The sequence below is a fragment of the Fusarium oxysporum genome, chromosome III (assembly GCF_013085055.1).
Source record: "Fusarium oxysporum Fo47 chromosome III, complete sequence".
Lineage (NCBI taxonomy): Eukaryota > Fungi > Ascomycota > Sordariomycetes > Hypocreales > Nectriaceae > Fusarium > Fusarium oxysporum.
Window position 1 is genome coordinate 4,229,377 of NC_072842.1, and position 23,883 is coordinate 4,253,259.

General features: G+C 49.8%; 8 protein-coding genes across 8 annotated transcripts; 4 read left to right on the forward strand and 4 right to left on the reverse strand.

The window, feature by feature from the left end:
* Nucleotides 1–4,167: 4,167 nt before the first annotated feature.
* On the forward strand, nucleotides 4,168–6,849 carry FOBCDRAFT_238215 (uncharacterized protein; the record flags this gene model as incomplete). The annotated part of the gene is made up of 1 exon (XM_054703931.2): nucleotides 4,168–6,849. The coding sequence occupies one exon, from the start codon at nucleotides 4,168–4,170 to the stop codon at nucleotides 6,847–6,849; it is 2,682 nt and encodes an 893-aa protein (XP_054559906.2).
* Nucleotides 6,850–7,096: 247 nt separating this feature from the next.
* FOBCDRAFT_290804 (uncharacterized protein) lies at nucleotides 7,097–9,125 on the reverse strand (the record flags this gene model as incomplete). Its single annotated transcript, XM_031177533.3, has 3 exons — nucleotides 7,097–8,274; nucleotides 8,318–9,069; nucleotides 9,119–9,125. 3 exons carry the CDS (start codon nucleotides 9,123–9,125, stop codon nucleotides 7,138–7,140), a joined length of 1,896 nt encoding a protein of 631 aa, XP_031048666.2. The 3' UTR covers nucleotides 7,097–7,137.
* A 946-nt stretch (nucleotides 9,126–10,071) lies between these two features.
* On the forward strand, nucleotides 10,072–11,843 carry FOBCDRAFT_219314 (phosphatidylinositol-glycan biosynthesis class S protein). The gene is made up of 2 exons (XM_059609528.1): nucleotides 10,072–10,339; nucleotides 10,399–11,843. The coding sequence occupies exons 1-2, from the start codon at nucleotides 10,133–10,135 to the stop codon at nucleotides 11,779–11,781; spliced, it is 1,590 nt and encodes a 529-aa protein (XP_059466993.1). The 5' UTR covers nucleotides 10,072–10,132; the 3' UTR covers nucleotides 11,782–11,843.
* A 156-nt stretch (nucleotides 11,844–11,999) lies between these two features.
* On the forward strand, nucleotides 12,000–13,491 carry FOBCDRAFT_219316 (Alpha/Beta hydrolase protein). The gene is made up of 2 exons (XM_031177536.3): nucleotides 12,000–12,312; nucleotides 12,356–13,491. The coding sequence occupies exons 1-2, from the start codon at nucleotides 12,068–12,070 to the stop codon at nucleotides 13,359–13,361; spliced, it is 1,251 nt and encodes a 416-aa protein (XP_031048669.3). The 5' UTR covers nucleotides 12,000–12,067; the 3' UTR covers nucleotides 13,362–13,491.
* FOBCDRAFT_179387 (glycoside hydrolase superfamily) lies at nucleotides 13,492–15,473 on the reverse strand. The gene is made up of 7 exons (XM_031177537.3): nucleotides 15,272–15,473; nucleotides 15,021–15,215; nucleotides 14,855–14,967; nucleotides 14,793–14,807; nucleotides 14,658–14,746; nucleotides 14,311–14,608; nucleotides 13,492–14,258 (listed from the first exon to the last, which is right to left on the reverse strand). Exons 1-7 carry the CDS (start codon nucleotides 15,376–15,378, stop codon nucleotides 13,552–13,554), a joined length of 1,524 nt encoding a protein of 507 aa, XP_031048670.2. The 5' UTR covers nucleotides 15,379–15,473; the 3' UTR covers nucleotides 13,492–13,551.
* A 693-nt stretch (nucleotides 15,474–16,166) lies between these two features.
* FOBCDRAFT_157758 (general substrate transporter) lies at nucleotides 16,167–17,889 on the forward strand (the record flags this gene model as incomplete). Its single annotated transcript, XM_031177538.3, has 4 exons — nucleotides 16,167–16,315; nucleotides 16,362–16,553; nucleotides 16,603–17,578; nucleotides 17,627–17,889. The coding sequence occupies 4 exons, from the start codon at nucleotides 16,167–16,169 to the stop codon at nucleotides 17,828–17,830; spliced, it is 1,521 nt and encodes a 506-aa protein (XP_031048671.2). The 3' UTR covers nucleotides 17,831–17,889.
* Nucleotides 17,890–18,041: 152 nt separating this feature from the next.
* FOBCDRAFT_219319 (BCS1 N terminal-domain-containing protein) lies at nucleotides 18,042–19,756 on the reverse strand. The gene has a single exon (XM_031177539.3). It carries the CDS (start codon nucleotides 19,702–19,704, stop codon nucleotides 18,073–18,075), a length of 1,632 nt encoding a protein of 543 aa, XP_031048672.2. The 5' UTR covers nucleotides 19,705–19,756; the 3' UTR covers nucleotides 18,042–18,072.
* Nucleotides 19,757–20,099: 343 nt separating this feature from the next.
* Nucleotides 20,100–22,472, reverse strand: FOBCDRAFT_290820 (uncharacterized protein; the record flags this gene model as incomplete). The annotated part of the gene is made up of 3 exons (XM_059611773.1): nucleotides 20,100–20,282; nucleotides 21,463–22,168; nucleotides 22,234–22,472. 3 exons carry the CDS (start codon nucleotides 22,470–22,472, stop codon nucleotides 20,100–20,102), a joined length of 1,128 nt encoding a protein of 375 aa, XP_059464518.1.
* Nucleotides 22,473–23,883: the final 1,411 nt, after the last annotated feature.

Consider the following 23,883-nt stretch of genomic DNA (forward strand, 5'->3'; position numbering starts at 1 on the left):
TGATCTACAAGAATGAGACTTGAATCCAGAGCTGAGAAAGCCACAGCTGACTCAGAGCTTCGTTGTGCCGCTGATGAGCATCGCTCACGAGAATGAAGATCTTCAATCATCCAAGTAACAGTAACTTATACATTGATGACCATGCAAAAGGAAGAAGCATTCGATTGTATGAAGGGATATCAAATTCATGCTATATAGCAGGCTTACTTCGGCGAGCTTGTGATCAACACCCGATAAGACCCAACCTAGTCGATGCTCTTAGTTATTATTCGTGGCTATAACGTCTTGGTATATCGATGTTTGCTGAACTGCTCCGTAATAGGTCTATTGGCTGCCAGGAAGTTACCTTAAGAATAGGAGAACTGTTCTGCTATGATGAACAAGCCCATTTGTTGAAGACGGCAAGGTGAAACTCTTAATAGCCACTTCTAAGAGACAGCTCAGAGCTTTGAAGGGCAAATCATTAGCGGGCGAAAACCTCCGCTTCTACGTTGGCCCACAATATGCAGTGCTTCAAGTTTCTACAAAGATTCTGTATCATATGTATAGAAATATGTGAGAGTCAGTTCGTGTTGTATCCTTGTCATCTTGCTTGATCATAGAGAGTGGCATAAGCAGCCACAACTACCTCACTCGAGCCACATAACACACATTATGGATCTAGGATATTGGATACTGAAACTAACTACTGTAGCAAACAATAGTTAGTTCGTTTCCTCTTGTCGAATGTGTCTGGGACATTGTTGACCAGCCACTGACCCGACGAATATCTCCACACATTCGGATCTGGTGCCTTGGGTTAGACCTGGAAAATTAACTTCGGACATGGGAAGATCCGTCATGGCGGCAGCGTTATGATGATCTATGGGGAGACTCAAAGTCTTCGAGTCAAGGTCCAGCTGGTGACATGCCGTTTCGTCTGCAGCTAGCATTGGTATCACCATATCCATCATTAAAAGCCATGTGGTTGCTATAACCACTGAAGAAAAGAGCCGAGTCGTCTGAAGGGGTAATATTGCGAGAAGACGGTGGACGAAGACACGGGCCTTAGTGATATGTTAGTAAGGAGAGGCGGGTTTCGCGATGATTGTCAACGACTTCACAGCTGGTGGATCACTAATCACCAGCCCAGAATATCCTCAGCGGACGCCGTTGGAATGCCGCACTCTTGTGTCCCCGCATTCAACTCTATCTGAATCTACGGCCTGAGAACGTTGGTTAATTTCAACTGTACCAATTATAACTCCTCATGTTGTCATTCACTGGCTTTTGGTATATGGGTATGTTGCCTCACAACGATTGGATTGAGCACCAATGCAAGGCACGTGAGATCCTTCTCGAAGTTCAGTGAGGGAGTAAAAACCCCTCACATCGCCAACTATGGTACCGGCAAAGAAATACAGCAAGGCATAAAGATTGGGAAAGCTTCGGATACATGTCGACAATAATAAACTCAGCTTTGAAGGAAACTTTGTGGTTTTTGCTTCGCCCCATCTAACGTTAGAGGAAACTCAATCCTGGATGGATCTTAGGCAGAAAATCTCCCTGTCGTCTGTTTGGGACTAGCCAAATCATAATGATTCATCCATTGGTTTTATGCGCAATTGAAAATTTATGAACAAGCTAGACAAGTTGTCTCCTTGCTCATGTTGGTTGGTGATGACATTCCACGAACCCAGCTATCTGGGTTCAAAACAGGGGACCCCATGTCGCTAAAAAGCCCAGCTCCTTCCACTAGCCTTCTAGGCGCTGTCAATTATTTTTTTAGGGGGCCCCGTCAACTAACGTGGTTAGAAGGGACCGAGGTGATGGTTCAGAATGACCCTTGACCATAATTCTCCTTTACGATGATTTGTAACATTAAGGATGAAGCGATGACAAGCCGTTTCTATAAGACCCGGGCCTATAGTAATAACATGTGCCTGTTATTATTACCAGGCATTCATTATGTCGATCCTAGTTCTTCCCCCGAGCCGCGTGTTCGTGTCCCCATTAGTGCTCAGTCAGCAAAGGCCCATGGCAGTGGAGGAGGGTTGTGTTGGGCGATTCGCTTGTAAATGTGCCGCAGTTGGGTCGATTATGCAGTCGCGTGTGCGCAGGGTGTCATTGGTTGGTTCGTCCCAACTCGAAGCGCTTGAGCAGAATGTCATGTTACCTCGACTCCTGAATATCCATCAACAGAAAGAAAAGAGACAAATTCTCCCGAAAGGGAAAAATTGAAATATCTCCGCGGAAGTTTTTAACGTGGTCTATCTGAAACATCTCCATCGAAACCCCTTTGTCGTCATAGTCGATCTCGTTCTCAAGGATTCGGTTCCAGAAGCTTTGTCGTGCCCCCTGTATCCGAAACCAAGCCTGTGCCAGGAGCTAATAAACTTTGGCCCAAGTTGACAACTGTCGACAGCCCATCCCATGGATCCGCTTCCATTTTGTAGGGGACCATTCCGAGATGAGGAGACATTGCAAAGGCTGCAGATACAGGAATTGAGCATCAAACAAACATAGAAACACTACGTGTATACAGTTCAAAGATACGAAACAGAATATGTATGTCTGCCAAGTATTATATGCTGTGCTCTATTCGCAGCGTTATATCAATCACTCTATAGGCTACTCACTATCTTTTTTGAACCCCTCTCCTTAACTTTTGGTGTCCGTGCACTCAGCTGCCAAATGTCCCCTGGTCACCTCCAGTCTTTTCCACCTTGACCTTGACACTGCATTGGTTCAATCCCTTCATCACGACTTCAGGGCCTTTGTCCCTGGCATATGTCGGCCCAGTCACCAAGGAGAAAAAAAGAGAGACCATACATACTGTGCCGTGTGTGGTGCGTGCCACTCACTGCTCGCCTTGCATTGCATATCTGCAGGTGACTTGGCTACGGTTACGGTTACGTTTACGGCTTCTGATTCTGGACTGGACCGTTCTGTTTCTCCAACCTCCTGAACCCTACCGCTTCCCTATCCGTACATCACCAGATTTCTCTCTCTCCTTGCGACTCACACGAAATTAACGACCTAGCCTTGGCTTTCCAGCATCTACAGTACGTACGCCATCTTCCGTCTCCATCGTCTCCTCCTCTACGGATATCCCTTGGCCTTTTCGTCTTCCCTGCCTCCACCGCGTGGCCCTGCCCTTGTCTTGTCTTGCCCGTCCCGCCCCGTCCCTGTCGTTCTTGTCCTCGTTTGGTTGACCATCTCGGTCCTGTCTCCAGACGGAGCCTCTTCCCCCGCGACCAACAACCGCCACGACTCTATCCGCCCGCCCGCTACTCTCCTCGTTTAGTGCTCCTTGTATCTCATTGACGTGACCTTGACGAACGCTTCAGTCCTTCCACGTTTTCTGATCAGCGTCCGGCTCCTCGCAATCCCCTCCCTAGCCCTGTCCTTCTGGCCTGGCCCTGTCGTGAAGTGACCTCGGGACCCAGTCTTTGGCGGTGACGCCCCTGTTCTCTTCTCACCGGATCGAACTCACGATCTCCAGCGCAACGTCTCGGGCGTTTCCATTGCCTTGGCTCCCGTCTTCTGCGGCCTGGGTCCTCGACTGCTGCTGCTTCTACTTCCTATTTGGTCAGCCCTTTGTTCAAGCTCCTTTACTCCTCCCCGCCGTCGCAAACTGTTGCAGTTCAACCGCCTCATGTTTCGCTATTCACGATCCTCAAGCAAAGCATCATGGTTGATTCTCCAGAACTAACAATCCGTCAGGATTCAGCAGGCGACGAACCTCCTTCTCGTTTCTCCGATCTCGTTAACGACGAAAAGCCGACCGGCCGATATACCCCCGATCTTCTTGCTGGCGTTTATCGAGGAATTCGAAAGCTACCTTCAGTCAAGCTCTCGAGAAGTCCTTCACGGTTGCACTTAAAGAGCTCATCTGGTAGTCTACACTCCGCTCATTCCTCCACCTCGAGTGCACCCCCCGCAAGCGAAGCACCTCCTCAGCATGCTCGAAACTTGACCCTCCAGTATAGTCTGTCGAAGCCTCTACCACGGTCGCCGCCGTACCAAGAATCTATACATCCCCAAGATTCGACCTCCCCCAATCTACCTAGTGTGCCAGAGGGGGAGATTCCTTCACCGAAATTCTTCGATCCGTCACCTTCGACTTCACCACTACCGACACCGCCCCCAAAGACAGAGAGCTTCTTTGAGAGCCGATCAAACACCATGGAGTCTACCTCTGCGCCACCCCAGCACCCATATGGCGCCCACGAAGCCAATAATAGCATGAGCAGTGTGTCGAGTGCCTCCAGACATGACTCGCAAGAGCAAAGCGATGGCCTGAAACCCAGAGGTACTGGATCAGCTTCTGCTGGTCCATCGCCGAATGTCGCTCAGCGGGCAACCCCTGTAGGCGGGCCTTCCAATGGACCTTCAACACATCTGTCTGGCCTCATGTGCAATGTTCACCGAACGACTGGACGTGAGCCCCATGCCCTAGTCGGAGCTACAACTACCATTCTGGGCGACAAGCTCTATGTGTTTGGAGGCCGGATCCTGTCTAGAAGTCGACCTGCTCCTCTAACATCGGATATGTACGAGTTGGATCTGATTCGTCGACACTGGACGAAGCTGGAAACAACAGGCGACGTTCCACCACCTCGATACTTTCACTCCATGTGCGCCTTGGGTGACACCAAAATGGTTTGTTACGGTGGCATGTCACCTGCCCCTAACCAACCTCCTGGTGGTGACCAACAGCAACCCGAAATCACTGTCATGTCTGATATCTACATCTACGACGTCAATACCAGAGCCTGGACCTTTATTCCGACACAAGACCCTCCTCAGGGCCGCTACGCCCATTGCGCCTGTATTCTTCCTTCGTCTGCCACCTTTTCTTCGCACCGCGCTCCTCTTTCTGCTCTACAACATAATCCTTCAACCGGCAACCCTAACGAGGGCCGAATCGGCATTAATATTGATGGTTCAGGTGGTGCAGAAATGGTCATTGTTGGTGGACAGGATGGCAGGAACAACTACATTGAGCAGATCAGCGTCTTCAATTTGCGAAGCCTGAAATGGACCTCAACGCAGCCTTTGGACAGAAGCTGGGGCGCATATAGGAGTGTGACCGCCCCTCTTCCGCCTGCAGTGGCTTCCAAACTCGGCCGACGACAATCGAACGGTATGCAACGCCATGATGGAGGTATCAGCCAAGAAGCTCGGGAACCAGGGGCTTCGATGTTGATTTACTGTAATTACAACTTCTTGGACGTAAAGCTCGAGCTGCAAATCCGGGCACCGGACGGTACTCTCACCGAGAGACCAATGTCAGGCAACTACTCACCACCAGGACTGCGATTCCCAAATGGTGGAGTTATCGATACCCATTTCGTCGTCAGCGGCACGTACCTTACCTCATCTCGACAAGAGTATGCGCTCTGGGCTCTGGATCTACGCACCCTGACATGGAGCCGGATCGATGCTGGAGGAAGCGTATTCAGCCAGGGCAGTTGGAATCGTGGAGTTTTATGGAACCGCCGAAACACGTTTGTGATCTTAGGCAACAGGAAAAGGAGTCTCGTTGATGACTATAATCATCGACGTATCAACTTTTCCAATGTGTGCATGGTCGAGCTGGAAGCATTTGGCTTTTACGACAATCCCCGCAAGACAAGTCCGCTTTCAGGTTTCATCTCAGCCAGCAGCCCTTATGCTGGTCCTGGTCTGAGTTTGGCGCGCAAAGCTGGATATACAGCGGGCGGACGATATCACTCAAGGGCGAGCGAGGAGCTCGGTGAGAAGTCATTCGCCATGCGCGAACTTGCCGATATGGATATTCTGTGCATTGGTGGCGAGCGCATTCCAGTCAACTCGAGAATCGTCGGACGACGCTGGGGACCTTATTTCGTGCAGCTTCTGCGAGAGGGAACGGCGACACAAGATGGGAGCGATGCCATGACCCTTAGATCTGGTCTCTCAAGCAACCCCTTACGCGCGTCGGCTATCACAATCACACCTAACTCGAGGGTGGCAGACAGCTCATCCTCCATGATTAGCACTGTTGGCTCATCACTGAGCTCTTCTGGTGCCCCTTCAAGCACCGCAGCTTCAAGTTTTACCACAGGCGCGATGGGCCATGAGGCTAACCCGACGAACATTAACGCGGCGCCTACACCTCACTCACTACCACCAAACTCACGACCGAGATGTCTTTACCTTCCACACACATACCTCACGATCCAGGCGCTGCTTCACTTCCTCTACACGAGCTCTCTACCACCACCGACATCTCCTCTTTGCACCCCACAGATTCTTTGCTCGCTACTCCAGATCGCCCGTCCATACCGTATTGATGGACTATTGGAGGCTGTAGTTGAGCGACTTCACGCTTTGCTCGACAGCCGCAATGCTGCAGCTGTTTTCAATGCGACCGCCATGGCGGCTGGTGGTGGCCGAGGCATTGATGGATCACTCAACCCTAATTTCTTTGTTGGAACTCTTGATCCTGTGGGCTCGCCTACTGCCACTTCTGACTTTTCTCTGGGACATACGCCTGGCGACAGCTTTTCATCGGATCTTCAGACTCGTACTGAGGGCCTGACGCTCAACACCAATGTGCAACAACTGAGCCGACCCTCCAGCGATGAGCTATCTGCTACAACAAGCCAGAGCGGATCAGAGTGGAGTTCCTCGGAGATTGGTGGCAGTGAACGCGACAACTTTGTGTGGAACGGTGAACTAAGCAGTGTAATCGGCCTACAGAAGCGAGGTCTTCGGGGCTTGATGGAGGGTAGGAGGATGAGAGAACGAACAGGTACAGCAGCTGGTGGAAACGGCATGGGACCAAGCTACACAGGTGGACAAGGCCAACAGCGTGTTGGTCTAGGAATAGCAGGATCATGAGCTGATCACGGCGATTTATGAAGCGGGTTAGGGATGGACTCGGCGAAAATATTGTGACATGTAATGAACCCAGTCACGATCTGTAGAAGAGGTGGATTTTGTAGGAGCGTATATGAAGCATTGATGGACATAGCACTTCATAGTAAATAGCATTATCATCACGTCTCATGAGTTCATTTGTTAAACATTTCACCAAGCTTCGATTCTCACTCATATGATTCGTTCTGTACAAAGATACTTTAAATCATGCTAATGAACTATACAATGGGTATCCGATCTATATGCAACTTACAGCTTCACCTTTCCACCCTGAATCTCTCCCCAATCTTTCTCAGTAAAGGGCGCATAACTCTCACCCTTAAGCCAATAAATCTCCCCAAGACTCTTATCACCAGTTGGATCGACACCTGCCTCCCGCAGCGCATGTTTCTGCTGCTTCATAGTCCCCGTGATCTGTCCACCGCCAAGTTCGCTCATAGTTCTCAAGAACAGCGGTCTCGCGTACTTAGGCAACTCAGCGCGCACGTGAGCAGCTATATCCAGCATTACCTCTGCGGTAGGATCAGAAGATAAATGGACTGCTGCACAACCTGCTCTTCCGTCGTGATGGGGAAGTGAAACACCGTAGACGTTTGCTTCTTTGACGGAGGGGTGTTTACACAGTGCATCGCTTACTTCGGCGGTGGAAACGTTCTCGCCCTTCCAGCGGAATGTATCGCCTATACGATCGTGGAAGTATATCCGTCCATCGCTATCCCATCTGACTACATCGCCTGTTCGAAACCACGTATCGCCTTTACTAAACACATCGCGAAGAACTTTTGCTTCTGTAGCTGCGCGATTGTTGTAGTAGCCTTGGAAGCGACCAAATGGATTTCCTGACGGTAGACGGAAGAGCATTTCGCCTGGTTCGCCGGTACGAGCTTTATAGCAGCGCCCTGTACTGGGATTGCGCTTGGGGAGATCGGTTTCCCAATCTACCTCTACCAAGGCGACGGAGAAGCTCATGATTAGATTGTATACCCAGCCATTACGACCGATTGCGCCAGCGGCGTAGTCATTTTTGCTGAGGTTGAAGGTCGCAAATGTTCCTTCTGTGGCAGCGTAAAACTCGCAGATTCCTTCGACGCCGAAACGTTCTTTGAATTCGTTCCAGATGTCTGGTCTTAACCCGTTTCCAAAAGCTACTTTGACATTGTGCTTCTTGTCGAGACATTCGCCTGTTTCAGGATCGTGCTGTGGTGGCGCAGCGAGCAAGTACCGCAGAGTCTCGCCGACGTAGAGGATTGATGTTGCGCCTGACTCGCGAACTTCATTCCAGAAAGTCTTGGTTGAGAATTTGCGGCCTAGGGCTTGGGTGCTTCCTGAGAGGAGAGTTGCGCTGAAGGAGAAGATTGTCGCGGAGGAGTGATATAGGGGCATTGACTGGACGGTTAGCTTGGTTCGAGAAGAAGAGGCGAGGACTTACGGAGTACATGGTGTCGCCTTTTGATCGGTCAAGGAGTTGTTCGGACATTGAACCAGCAACGATCAACTTTCCCCAGGATACAATGGCTGCTTTGGGCATACCAGTCGTTCCAGAGGTATAAATGAGAATAGCCATGCTTGAAAGACTCTTCTCGGATCGATCGGAGTCCGGCGCGCGAACACCCTCTGTCGCAGCGATTTGCGCTTCAACTTCAGGAGTATGAACAATGAAGCGAATGTCCTTCAGTTGATCACGAACATCTTGTCCAACATTCTCCTCAACATTGGGGTCCACGATACACAACTTTGTGGTAGCAGCTTTTAAGCAATGAACCAGCGAAGCTCCAGAGAGGTTATAGTTCAAAAACGCCGGCTTCGCACCAATACTCCAAAGACCAAGCCATACAAAGATATACGAATCCGAGTTTTGAAAGTCGAGCGCTACAATATCGCCCTTCTTCACACCCTCATTCTTCAGCCACTGGCCATACTTTAGCACCTGCTCGTAAACATCTTTATACGAAAGACGTTTTCCCTCAAATATGATTAATGCGCGATCAGAGGTTGAAGAATTGGTGGCTATGTTTTCGAGGAGGTAGTATAGATTGAGGCGATCGGTCCATTCGCGATAGTACATTCGTGATGCGGCGATGGTTACGCAGCGCAGGAGGAAGAGGTCGTACCATGTTGAGGACCGGGCGTTGAAGTATGCTAGCGATGCCGCGATTGCGGGGGCGGTTATTGAAAGAGGGACTAAACAGTTAGTTTGTGCTCCAAATTGCAAAGTGTCAAGGCTACTTACGAGGCATTGTTGTTTATGCAAAAGAAAGAGTTGATGATGAAGAAAGGGTCAAAGTCGTTGACGTGGGTCAATGGCCTGATAGCGATAAGACGGTGACGACAGCGCAACTCCACTAAAGCCCCGACGACCGAGAGTTTATATAAACGTTATAAACGCTATAAACTGCTTGGCATTGTGTTTGTTGGTTCATAATTGCTATGGTTTTCGCCAAGGGTACCAATCAGCTCAGCTGGCACTCCACGACGAGACAATTGCCCCATTTGAACTAGATCTCTGCAACCTTGTTGTAAGTGATGTTGTATACTTCAAACAGGTGATTGTGATGCCTCGGCTGGAAATGAGGCGTAGCAAGTTGATGCGGGGAGGATCTGGGGAAGTTGAGATATCGGAGGATGTAGTAAAAGATGGCATTGGGATTATGGATCGTTAATGGTTCCTGGCGATCTGTTGACGATAGCGCCCGTTGTTAGATGCAGTCAGCACGGCCTTTGCAGGGGTTGATGTGTTGGATCGGCGCTGGAGGGCAGTTGATCGATTACAGTGAACGGAACGGCTAGAGCGGTTGGTAGAAGAATAGAGTTCGTTCTTCTGTTTAAGCTAAACTTCGTTCGATTTGGTAAGTAAGGTTACACTTTACATAGACAGCGTTAGGGGCTTACAGCCTTGTAAAGGTTGAATCTCGAGGTAAATTATTTGGCTCCAACGCTGAACGTAACAAATCCAGCTGGCTTTCCAAACTTTCAATTACTTATTAAAGAGACTCTATTCTTCAGAAGAGTCATGAATACGTGAAATGAATGATCAATTCAAGAGCAAGACGTCCAAGTACAAGCTTGGATGAGCTAGATGGAGCAGATCATCGGCATCGGGCCTTAGACTCCCCGATCTCACGTGATATCGTGATGTCGTGTAGCTAAGCTCCCCATCCCTCCACGCATCGATCCAAATCGACAGGGAGCTCTGATAAGAGCCTCTTCAAAATCCCCGCCTCAACCTTTCAATCAGAACGGCATAATGGCGCCCGGCGACGTCAAAGACACTTCCGCGGCGCCGTCCGCACCGCCTCCCGAGAAACCATCCGACATTTACAGGAGAACCCGCATCGTCGTCTCCTTTTGGCTGATAGTGCTGTGCTTGGGTGTACCGATATGGTGGAAGACGACTACAATTTACCGAGCGAATCTTCCGCTTGATGGGATGATGCAATGGGCTGAGGGAAAGGTGAGCAGAAACCTGGGATGGTGATATGGTATTAGGACGTGGTGCTGATGAAGGGGTAGGCTTGTCGTCCTGTGTTTCCTCTTCAGATCTCAGTGAAAGCGGATGCGCTGCAGGAGAATGAGGCGCAAAATCTTGTGCGATTGACGCAGCATGTTCTTGACGACCATAACGACTTCTCTGGACATCATCTACGTCTTCAACTTGCCCCTAAGGGGGGCGCCTCACCTTCACCCGCCGCCGATGATGATTCCCACGTCGCCCTTACGATCCAACTTGCGCCTGGCGAGAGCAATTCTGCTACATTAGATCCCGACTCGGCTGTTCTCAATATCGCATATCCCTCCAACGCGATCCCCTCCGCATCGTCGTCGTCTTCCGCACTCGCTACATACATCGCAAACGAGCTACAATCGACATTCTCCGAAGAACAATCCATCATTTCATACCTCCTATCGACTTCCTCAGCCCCCGATGCTAAACCCCAGGGCTTGACCCCCGAGGTCATCGATAGGTTGTCAAAGCGAACTACACGATCCCTACGATACTCACCAACATACCATCTTACCTTCTCCCTATTCACAGCCGGCGCAGCACCGAGCACATGGGACATTGAGAAGGCGATTGAGGAGTACATGAAGCCAATGCTTGATGTGCTGGGACCAATCCATAACTTTACGATTGATACTCAGGTGCAGCTGTATGCGACACCCGGTGCTCAATCGCAGGTGTTGAGTAAGGAGGACCTTGCGTCTTTCATCAATGCTGCTGAATGGCCCCTGTCTCCTTCAATTGCAGGCGCTCCGACCGTCAACTTTGTTATCTACATCGGCGACCAGAAGATTGGCCTTGATTCGGAGACAGAAACGTCACAGTCGTGGATGTTTCCTCAATGGGGCAGTGTATACCTTCTTTCGCTCCCCGAGACAACGACACATGTATCTAGTGAAACACTCAAGCAGCCAATGCTCACATTCACTGGACATTTGTTGTCACTCTTGGGTACACCTCAATCGGGCTCCCTCCCATTGCGACTATCCACGCTCTCCCGCATCCGCTCAGCAGATCTCCTCCTCCGTGCCTCATCAACCCTAGGCTCTCTCGCTCGTCTGTCCCTCGCCCTCCCCTCAATCTCTATTCCTCATAGCGTCGCCGATGGAGTCGCATCAACAATGGAGCATCTTCAGCAAGCATGCGCTAGCTTAGGCGCTCCTTCTGGACTCTTGCACGCTAGAATCGCAGAGGAAGAGGCAGAGCGGGCGTTCTTTGAGAAGAGTATGGTTGGGCAGTTGTATTTCCCTGACGAGCATAAGATTGCGGTGTATCTACCGTTGCTGGGACCAGTGGGTGTTCCATTGGTTATGGGACTTATTAATGAGCTTAGAGGGTGGATCAAGAGGAGGAGACAGAGGGCAAAGGATTCGGGAGAGAAGAAGGCCCAATGAGATTAGATTCAATATAGAAGATACCTATATATGAGCATTAATAGTGTGTTTTCTGTTTTGTATTTCCAATTGACTGTCGTTATGATATTTAAATGTAAGCCACGTGGTTGAGGCGTGCTATTTTTACTTGTGATTATCCCGGATATCGGCTGTTTTCCCCGTCTGTGCGCCAGCTCTTGACGTAACGGCGGCTTATCTTTCACAATCCCATGTCATCCCAATCTTTCCCATTTCTTGCTTCTCCAAACCCAATTGAACCCTCTCACCATGTCATGACACGACCAAAATGCTTCCAGAACCAACACTCACATTAACCCTCCCAAGTATCCACGACGGTCTAACCCTCGACTGCCGAATCTACCACCCGCTCTCGCTGTCTGCGAACCCAAAAGCTCCAACATGGCTGAAACATGCCGCTGTCGTGGCTCATCCTTATGCGCCCATGGGAGGATGCTATGATGATCCTGTGGTTGGAGGGGCAGCTGCGCAGTTACTACGAAAGGGGTTCTTGGTAGGGACCTTTAACTTTCGGTAGGTGATTTATAGGGATGGGGGACTTGAGCTGATTGTGTAGAGGTGCACATGGATCTGCGGGACGGACTTCATGGACTGCGAAACCCGAACGGGACGATTATGCCACCGTTGTCGCTTTTGTTCTACACTACGTTCACGACCTCGATCCCTTCCGACCGCATATCGATAATACCCTCCACAGCGAACCCTCGACACCGACAAGGTTAGAAGCACCGGTTAGTCTAGACGCGGCTGTCACTTCAGCGCCTCGACCACGGCCCATCTTGCTCATGGGGGGTTACTCCTACGGCGGGATGATCGTAACGCAAATACCACCCCTCGACGCAATTCTCCAACCGTTCATATCACCCATCGCAGGCTCCGACGCCGCAGAAGTTCGACTTCGAGCTGCGCATCTTGCTGAGCAGCAGAATATTGTGCTTGCGAGTGCCCGTGCCGCAATGATGGAGGGGTCAGCGCGGGGGAGGAGTAAGCGTGGTGTAAGAATTGGGGGCGATGAGGGCGGAAGCCCACGACGAAGTCATTCTAGTGCAAGGAGGAGTTTTTCGCTGGATGATGAGAGGTTTAGGAAGGGTGTTCACGATTTTATCGCCAAGGCGAGAGCTGGAAGACATTCGAGAAACGTTTCGCAGAACCCACCTACGGCTGTCGTACCGCCTGAGCCGGGAGAGCATCTCCCTCGTATTACGGATCTCACCATGCCGCAACCTGCTTACCTCATGATCTCACCTCCCCAAGGCGTGTTCACACATCTGGCGACCATGTCGCTACTTCCTTCGGCATTGGTAAAGAACAAAGATCCGCAGGATATAGCGGCTGAAGAAAAGCTGGTGCGAAATCCGTCACTTGTGATCTTTGGAGATGAGGATGGGTTTGCACCTGTGGGGAAGTTTAGAAGTTGGAAGGCGAAGATGGAAGGGAAGATGGGGTCGCAGTTTAAAGGGACGGAGATTGAGACGGCGGGACATTTTTGGGTGGAGGAAGGGGTTTTGGATCAGTTGAGGGAGAGGGTTGGGGAGTTTGCTGATAAATTACTTGCGGGATAGGAGGTTTGCGAGCGTTTTCTTGGGATGATGGAGTAATGGATTACTGGGTTTCAAGCACAGGTTGGATTGATAGCTGGTATATGGCAAGGGACAGAACCAGAAACGAGTAATGAATCAGGAGAATGTTGAACTTTGATCAGATATTTCCATTTCTATTGTTCTATAGCCAAGTCGTTTGATCTATCCAGGTCTACAGCTTCCAGCGCAGCAGAGTAAACGAGTGCTTGGGGAACGTGAACAAGCCCTCGCCATTCCACTTGGACTCCTTGATACCAACCTCCTCCTTCTCAGCAGTGTTAACAACCTTGACGTCCTTTCCACTGACAGTATAAACCTCAACCTCCTTACCACCCGTCAAGCCCCTTAGCTCCGTCTCAAAGTCCTTCTCCTCATGGATATTCACAACAGCAAGGTTGACAACACCATCCTTATCAAGCGCAGCACTAACATCCAACCACGGCGTCTCAATGGCACCGCGAATCCACTCCGGATGCGTAGGGCCCTGGTATTCACCAGCGCGAACATTAACAGCGATGGTAGATCCGCGCATGTACTTGCTGTACAGCAGTAAAGACCACCATGTTGGTTGTTTGAGAAGACCGTCCTTTGTGGTCATAAGGGGAGAGATAACGTTTACGCTTTGGGCGATGTTGGCCATGCCCATGTGCTTGGATTGGCGGACAAAGACGTTGAGCCAGATTGCGACAGCGAGAGCATCGGAGAGGTTGTATTTCTCTTCAGCGCCTTCTTCGCCGGGGGCGCGGACGGGATCCCATACGTTCCACTCGTCGAAGCAGATCTTTTGACGGCGGACGCTGGGGGGGACTTTGTTCTCGATGCGAGCGAGGTCGATGAGACCGGCTGTGATCTCGATGGCACGCTCAGCAGAACGGGGGGCTACACCTTCATCAGTATCTCTGCCATTTCAACCCTGAGGAGGAGAACTTACCAGTAGCGTTCTTGTAGTGATCCTCACTAGCAGTGTAAATGTGAATACTGTGCTGATCAATAAGACTAGCAGTCGTACTTCCGCCCAAGCCGTGAATGTCAAACTTGATGCACTCCTTGATAACATAAGCGTCCCAAGAGCTGTGGCCTGTTTCGCCGCAGAGAATGAGCTCGACGTTGGGATCGAGGAGCTTGATGGCTTTGGCCCATTGGTAGGCCTTCTTGGCGTAGTCTTCCTTTGTCATTTGGCCGACTTGCCAGGGTCCGTACATTTCGTTTCCGAGGGCCCAGTATTTGACCTGAGAGTGTCAGTGATGGGGGAGAAATAGGGGACAGTGGATGGGGTACGTTATAGGGTTTCTCGCGGCCGTTTTGACGGCGGAGGTTGGCGTAGTATGTTGGTCTGTCGGAGTTGCAGTACTCGACCCATGCGAGGGCTAAGAAAGTCAGTATTTGATGTTGAGAGGTGATGGCTAGACTGACCTTCATCAAGAGTACCTAAACTCAGTTAGTTTGTGTTTCTTTGTGGGGGATATGAGACTTACCAGTTCCAAAGTTGAGAGCAAAGTAAGGCTCAGTGCCTACAACCTCACACCACTTGAGAAACTCATCTGTGCCAAACTCATTCGTCTCTGTACCGATCCACGCAAGTTCAGGTCTATTCCGTCAGTTCTCTCACTCACTCAATTCCTCATAAAAAGAGGCACTCACCTAGCAGGTCTCTTCTCCCTGGGACCAACACCGTCAAGCCAATGATACGTAGCAACAAAGTTACCGCCTGGATATCTCACAACAGGGCAGTTGAGCTCCTTGAAGGCCTCAATGACATCCTTTCGGAAACCATTCTCATCGGACAGGGGATTTCCGGGGTCGTAGATGCCGCCGTAGATGCAGCGACCCATGTGCCTGTAATACGTCAGGGTGTGATTCATGAGGTAAGCTGAGGGTGAGGCTGGACTTACTCTGTGAAACCTCCATAGATGTTATCCTCGATCTTGGAGATGATGGCACTGGGATCTACCGAGATGGAGGGACGCTCATCGTCAGCAATGCGAGTAAACGTAGCCATCTCTGCTGAACTTTTTACAAAATAAACTCAACAATATTTACGAAACTTGAGTTACTCGAGAAGAGAGAAGTCACCAATTTATGCCTGATTCTTCCATCTCCATACTAACGGTCAAGTACGGCGAACCCCTCATCTTGGACAATACCATCAGGCGCAACATGTCACTGCGCTTGTTTAAACCCTGTATAAACCGTTTCTTAACCCACCTTTCCCCCCCTCTAATTGGCGCGCTTGTCTTCTCCGCAACACGAGACCTCAGCAGCGTGGACTTTATTCTCGGCCGGGAGATCCAAGTCCGGAAGGGTCTCCACTGTAGAGTCTTCGCCTAACCCGTGTAAGTGAACCAAAAACTTTGCGCACCAGTCATAGAATCAACAGGTACGCGTAGCGGTACAGAGCCGCACTTCTTGTGCGCTCCAATCGGAAGGGTTCGCAAGGTTTATAATCTCCGTGTTGACAGGTGAAAGTCGTAAACTCCACTGGGAACTTCGCTCCTCGTCAAATCCCCATGGGCAATTTCTCCCGCAATGACCCGCTGTATTCCACCTCCAGACCCCATATTTCCAACTAAAGTTATCTCACCCCATGGGAAAAACACGTTCGATGTCTTAACTCAAACTTGCTTTGGGGCCTGGATGATCCTTTTCTAAAGTTCCTCTTGACGCTCGGGTACTCGGAACGACCCCTTGCAATAATGCCCTACGCTGCAACATAACATGTATAAATACACCACTAAACCACCAGATCCTCTCTCAGTTCAGTTCAGTAAATAAACCATCATCGGCATCATGGCTCTTCCACCAAAGTGGTATCAGTTCCTCGTCTCAGTCTTCGCCTCTCTTGGCTCTCTTCTCTATGGTTATGATCTCGGTGTAATTGCTGAGGTCATTGCCTCCGGGAACTTCAAGAGCAAGTTTGGCGATGACCCTAATGCTACGTACGTTAACTCGTCGCTGTGTGAGAGTTTTAGCTAATGAGTGCAGTGGTGCTGTTGTGTCTGTCTTCACGGGCGGTGCTTTCTTTGGTGCCATGTTCGCTGGTTATGCTGGTGATCGCCTCGGTAGAAAATGGACAATCATGATCGGTGCTTTGATCTTTATTCTGGGCGGTAGTCTTCAGACTGCTGCTGATCACATCAACTACCTCTACGCGGGCCGCTGTCTCGCTGGTCTTGGGTACGCCTCTCTCCAATCCCACAAATTCACTTGTAGCTAACGCTCTCAGTGTCGGTTTTCTCGTCATGATCGTCCCAGTCTACCAAGGAGAACTCTGCCATCCTGACATCCGAGGCCGTGTAACAGCCCTCCAGCAATTCATGCTCGGCATCGGCGCCCTCGTCGCCACAGCCATCGGCTACGGAACATACACTGGCATCGGCGACGACAACTCAGGCCAATGGCGTATCCCCCTTGGTATCCAGAACCTCCCAGCCGTAATTCTCGCCGCTTTGATCCTCTTCTTCCCCGAGTCTCCTCGTTGGTTGATTGACCACGGCCGTGCCGATGAGGGTCTTCAAACACTGGCTAAACTTCACGCGCATGGAGATATTAACGATACCTGGGTACGCGCTGAGTTTGATCAGATCCAGGAACGTCTTGCGATGGAGCATGAGGCTTCTGCCAAGAGCTATAGTGAGCTCTTCACCGACAAGTCGTGCTTTCGACGTCTGTGGCTTGCTATCTCTGTGCAAGTCGCTGCGCAAATGACCGGTGTTAGCGCTATTCAGTACTACTCTGTTGAAATCTACGCCAAGATCGGAATCAAGGGTGATGAGACCCTTCGATACCAGATGATCTCCTCCGTCATCGCCCTTGTCGCTCAATTCATCTGTATGCTCGTCATTGACAGAACCGGACGTCGCTGGCCTCTGATCGGCGGTAACATTCTCAACTGCATCACCTTCATCATCGCCACTGTCCTTCTGGCTAGTTTCCCTCCTGGATCCGAGAACACTGGTGGTGGTGCAGCTGGATGGGGCTTCATCGTCGTCACGTGGATCTACAACTTCTCTTTCAGCGCTACATGCGGTCCTTTGTCTTGGATCATTCCCGCTGAGATCTTCGATATGAAGACTCGTGCTAAGGGTGTGTCGTTGGCTACTATGATGTCCTTCGCTTTCAACACCATGATCGGTCAGACTACCTCTGTTGCTCTTGATGACAAGCACGGCATTGGCTGGAGATGGTACATCCTCTTCATTGTAAGTTCCCTTTCTCAATTTCACCTGTAACACATGCTGATGAATTAGGTCTGCAACTTTACCAACGCCCTCTACTTCTGGGCCATTCTCCCCGAGACCGCTAACCGACCTCTCGAGGAGATGCGATATCTCTTCACGGAGGCGCCTTTGTTCGTTCCTCTTATGGATCAGGCAAAGTTTGCCGCCGGTCAGGATCTGGAGCGCCGCGTTGAAAAAGCTGAGCAGACGCAGGAGCTTGAGCACCAAGAATAAAAGACTTACAAGCAGGTGCCAAAAGTCTGGCAACGCTTATAGTGTGTCTTGATCTAAGCGTACCTGAAGTTTATAAAGTCAGAATAAAATTTACAATTTTAACCGAAGATACTAAAAGACATCCTAAGTTTAGAGTAAAGTTCTTATAAGTTTATAAAAGAATAATCATATTATAACTCAACCTTTGCATTATAGGCAAGTGTCAATGGGAGGCCATTCTGACGATACCTACATCTCAAGATTCAAGCCCCGTTGGTCACCACTGGCTCTTTGCCCTCCGCATTCGTCTTTTCATCCGTACTATCAGGCGTCCTTGGCTTAGTCTCTTCCTCTACCTCGATCACATCATCCTTAGCCTTCTCCATCAACCTCTGTTGCTCCTCAACCCACTTCCCGGCGGCATCAACAGCCCCAATCGGGTCCTCGTGCATAAGTAAATACCCCTGGATAGCCGCAGGACTAAATACCAGCGAGGGAACTAGCCTTGTGAACTCCTCGGACAACGCAGCTACGGACTTTGTTGTATCCACAGACTTCTCCGAAGCTTCCGTCGTCGCAGCATGTTCAATTGACCCAACCTCGTCGTGGGAGGTTCCGTACATTAGTCTAAACAGCTGGGTGATCGTGTCGGAAGAAGCGAGGCCGAATTCAACAGAGAAATCGACCCTTCCAGGGCGCAACAGGGCCGGGTCGATGTTTTCGGTGTGATTAGATGTCATGACCAGGACGCGACCCTCCTGTGCGCCTACACCGTCAATAACATTGAGTAAGCCTGATAAAGAGATAGGTTCACGCATAGGCTTCGGCGGCCCGTTGTTCGCTTGGGTCTCCTGCTTCTTGCGCTTGTTGGTCAGGCCCGCTGCATCTATATCCTCCAACAAAACGAGGCAGGTCCGAGGCAAATCGCGGAAGAGTGTTGCGAGACTGTCTTCCGAGAGGTTAGGCGAGCTGAGACTGATCATATAGATGTTGAGACCCATGAGACCAGCAGCGGCAAGTGTCAAACTCGTCTTTCCTGTGCCGGGCGGGCCTGAGAAGAGGTAGCCTCGTCGATAGGGAATACCCCTCGTGGCGTACCAATTCTTAGTGCGAGGGTTCAAGTATCGCGAAAGATCTTTAATGAGGCTCTGCTTGATCGTCTCATCGAGCGCAATAGTCGACATAGGCCGGGTTGGCTTGGACATACACTTTGTCCAAGAGAGCTCATCCCCATATGTCTTGACGGCTCGATAGATGCTTGTGCGGCCTCGTTGTTTCTCGAGGTATTCGATGCGCGCGTTGTAGATAATGCGCTTAAGCACATCAGCGTTCCGACCGAGGCATGAAAGCTCAATCTTCTCCGGGCGCCGCGAAAACGGGGACGATTCCTGGCTTTCAACAGATCTTGTGAAGGAGATGAGGCGATTCTCGTACATGAAGAAATGCGTGCCCACAGAGGGAGTCCAATGCAAAGGTCTTGCATTATACAGGGAAATCTTGGACCTCAATTCATCAAGACTAGCAGTGGGGTCAACATCGTCAACATCGTCCCCGTCTCCATCACCCTGATTACTCGGTGACGGGATCAGCGAAAAGGGCTCATGATCCAGGGTGCTCGACGCAAGAAGGCGATGGTTATTGCGCGAGAGCTTATGCCTCGCAACCCAGCTCATGACATAATTAAAAATCTCATCGTGCGCTTTAATCTCAACACTCGAGATAAACTGTGACTTTGCGGCGCTGCCAACAGCTTGGAAGAGATAGGGTGTGAGGTAAAGAAGGAATGCGACAGACGGAAGGCTTGTGCCGCCAGGGAAGAGGGATTCCACTAAGCTGCTCACTGAGCCTAGGGCGAGGATGCTCTTTGTGCTAGTGGACGTGGTGTTGGCGGCCATGATGGATGATGCTAAAGAAGGGGTTGAGGTCAAGAGAGGAAAAGAGGGCGACTATATATCTCCTCTGGCTGCCTTTTTCGTCATTTACGCACTCACTCAATGCTCGGCGCATTTATTTACTGCCTCTTTTGAAGTTGGCGTTGACCAACAGTCTCACCTGCATAAGGCAATGCATCACAAGTGAACTGCCTGTCCCCTGAGGTGACAAAAGAAACCGCCGATCTACCCTAAGGCTTGTCAAAGCTCTTACAAGTTTAGGATAATTTATTAAAATTTATTGATAAAAAAGCAAATATTAGAATATATTCTCTTTATTTTATTAAGTTTTGCCTAAGCCTACTTGATTTATCAATCTTTTTCTAAATTGATATAAGTATTTTAATAATCCTCTAGACTTAGATTTCTGTCACCCTTTGCCGTTCCATCCAAGAGGCAACCGTTAATGCAGCTGACCAACGGACCTGCATCAACTGTGCCCTACCACTGACTGTCCCTACAACAGTAAGAACAGTGGCCCACGGTTTGCCTCTTCGTACAGTACCGTCAAAGCCATTCCAGTAACTTGCATTGGGTCCTTGCTGATTGCAGCAGAACGGGGTATTTTGCGATGGTTACCCCACTCCAGAGCATCACAAGCTGCCTATAAGTGGAGTTTAGGCAGATGAGGGGTGTTGACGTATTTGGTCAGCCTTATCATCGCAGTTGAACAAGACTGGGACGCGATACGATTAATTGGTCTGCTTTTTGGAGATGGTGTTTTATTGTCTTGGCGGAGTCAGTCGAGTTGATGCCTACCCTAGGGCAACTGGCGAACCAGACCTAACCAGCTCTTTAACAAAGCAGCTAACGGTGGGCCCTTTAGAGATGGAGTCATAAGAAGTGGAATATTGCTCGTATAAAATCCGGATCAATCAATACCTAGGTACTTAATCACAAAGCTCCATGATGTTCTGTGTGCTTTCAAGTATTCTGTTCTTTCACTTTAATCCTTTGAGCCACAAGACCGCCAAGAAATGATAACAGTTGACACGCAATTCTCCGGGCTATCTGAAACACGTTTCAACCTCCGAGTTTCTCAAACGTCGCTGCGTCATTCCTTTCACAACCGCCATGAAACATCGTCAACCTCGTAAGACGTTCCAAGCCTGAACCTTATCCCAGATCTTGACAACACCAGCAATTTTTACTTCACAGCTCAACACGCAGACGTTCAGTAGTATAAGAAGAAAGAGATATTAAGAATGGTATTTTCCAAAACATATGTGGTATCGGCTGGCTTTTCAGCCATGAGGCCTTGCAATGCTCGTTCCATTCCATAACAAAACACAGACAGACATAAACCCTTGACCATAACCATATAGAAGAGAAAGTCCCAGTATATGAACACAATACACGCTCCAGTACACCACTGCACGCTTTTCATGATTGTCGGATCATCTGACTATAATACACTCTCCGGTTGTCATGGCGTGGTCCAGCACGGCACTCGGAGAGTTCTATGATCTCAGTCGGTCAAATCGTTCATCCCTTGACGAATACAGACAACTTACCTTATTAACTTCACCAACCGTATCAATAGATGCGCAGCATTAATAGTATAGTAGCATAAATTGAGTTATGCTATTCCTCAGTCTCATTCATTATACTCTGCGCCATCCCAACCAACTCAACACCATTCCCCTCCAGTCTCCCCAATAACTTCGCCATCCCGCCAGGGCCCAACCTCATCAACGTCCCGATAACACTGCAATGTCTAACCTCCTCCAGAACTTCATTCACACGTCCTTCCAACCTCTTCTTCTCATCTCTCAAGTCAAAATCCCTTCGCGCCATCTGATCCAGCTCTTCCAAAACATCAGCGTTTGCCTGCGCAATTAATTTGTCGCATTCTTCAAGTCGCGACGTGTACTGCTGTAGGAAATGATCTGCTTTCATTATCATGCCTTCGTGTTGCTGTTCCACGAGTCCTCGAATTTTGAGGATCTTCTCCCGTTCTGATTCGTAGGCCTTCACGTTGGAGGATAGTCTGTCAATTTTTGCGTTGACGTGATTTGTTCGAGATGCTTCCTTTGCTTGGATTGAAGCTGTTATCTCGTCCAGTGAATTGGTTACCGCTTCGAGCTCCTTTTGCTTTTGGGCGTGCAATGATTGTAAGGAATTGGTGATGTCTGTGATGCTCTGTGGGCGTGGTTCAGTAGACTCGGCCGTTCGTGCTCGCTTCGGGCTCAGTGAAGGTGATGAGGGTGTTCTTGATCTCTTTGTAGGAGTAGCAATGTCGACATATTCATCATCATCATCGTCGTCGTCGTCAAAATGGTCATAGCCTCTATAGTCTTGCCATCCATCTTCGTCTTCTGACACGACCGTGCTGATTGAGCACCTCAATCGCGTCATTGTTCTGCGTATAACATCGCGTCGAGCAGGATTATCATCAGCGAAATAATCGCACGCGCCCCGGATATCGCTGTTCTTCAAATGTGGGCGCCGTCGATTATGCTTCATTGCACATTCGTGCAGATAATCTTTGACAAACTGAAGTCGTTCCGATGATCATGTACTGTGAAGTTTTGATGGATAATTCTAAAGAGCCTCCTCAGATTCTCCAGAGCCGGGATGCTCCATTTCCTTGGTACGAAGCCTGCAACCAAGTCCCATGGCCACTGGCGCGAAAGAAGGTATACTGATCGAGCGGCATCACCTACTCGCTTTCCCATTGTGGATTTTCGCATTCGCCAGCCCAACTTTAATGCGATGCGTTTGTCGGACATTATGCGAGAAGCAGTACTGCGAGGCCTTCCACGACGCTTGGAGCCAGGAGGCTTTCCGCATATTTCGGATTTTGGAGACTTTCGGGGTCGTCCCCGACGCTTTGGCTGAGGGGAGGGAAGCATCTCGATAAACCCGATTTTTGTATCGGCGAGTTCATCATGGTCGATGGTCTGCGAGCGGCGGAGACTCCGGCGCGTCGCGAAAGTCATTGCGCGCTCGCGATTGTGCTGACAATCATTTTGGAGAAGAGTTAAGTTGATAGATGTCGGTTCTCTTATTAGGCCTGCCTAACGGTACCAACTGAGTCAGAGAACTTCCAGCATTCTGCCCCTATAAATCAGCCACCAATTTTATTTCCCCAGCAACCCGACAGTATCGAATACTTCCAATCAAGTTGAAACAGGTAAAGAAAACCATCAGATCATGGTTTGAGGATCTATATCGGTTTGTGAATTCACGTCGCTATCAGATGAATGCTTTGAACCGTGTTAGGCGTGCAGTCTGGAGCTAGCGTCGTTTGCCTTAGTGGAATCTGCCGTGCTAATGATCGTGGGTAACGACTAACACGGATGAAGTGAAGTGGGACAAACCTTTTACCGGGATCAGAATAACATCTTATCTTATCATCCTTCAGCACTTGGGAAACACGCAGAAAACAACAATGTCATCCGTTGTAGAACAACCTGAAACATGCCATCTGCCTCTCTCCACGCCCAGCGACCTCTTTCAAGGCCCTTCCAAGCGCTCTTCTCCCATCTTGTACTTCCTCTCCCAATCTCCAAGCGGCAGTACATCTCCCAATCAGACATCCCCAGACCTCCCAAAATAGACACACTAAACCACTCCAGGCGTCGCCTAATACTTTAAACGCGCGCCTCCAACACCCGTGGCCAATTACATGGCCCCTCCATATTCACACTACCTTTATTTCTGGAGTCTTCTCAACACCAAGCCCTTTGTATCGTCCCTTTCTCTCTCTGCTTTCGCTCAGCTTGTGTCTTTGTTTCATCTGCCGGTGCAACTATGATGCGCATCCTTATTTCCGCTCTTAGTCTTGCTCCTTCCCGCGCTTGTGTTGCGCTCACACCATGCAAAAACCCCGTCGTAATTTCCCCAGGCGCCCTCATGGATCATCCACAGATGCAAATCGGGTGGTTCTCGAGATCTGTGTTCCTGCTTTTAGCTCTCTAGTTTACTCAAATTTCTTGCTTGTGCACATACACGCCCTGGACATACGGCGCTTGCTCAAACTTGGTAGTACGGATGAACCTCTCTCCACCAAGATATCTCCATATCAACTGTAACCGCCCACTCTCTTAACCGCCCATGCCTCTTCCAAACAGCCGCTTTGCTGAGCCAATATCAGCAACCCATTCATGGGAAACTGCTTCTTTCAGACACGAGTGTGCT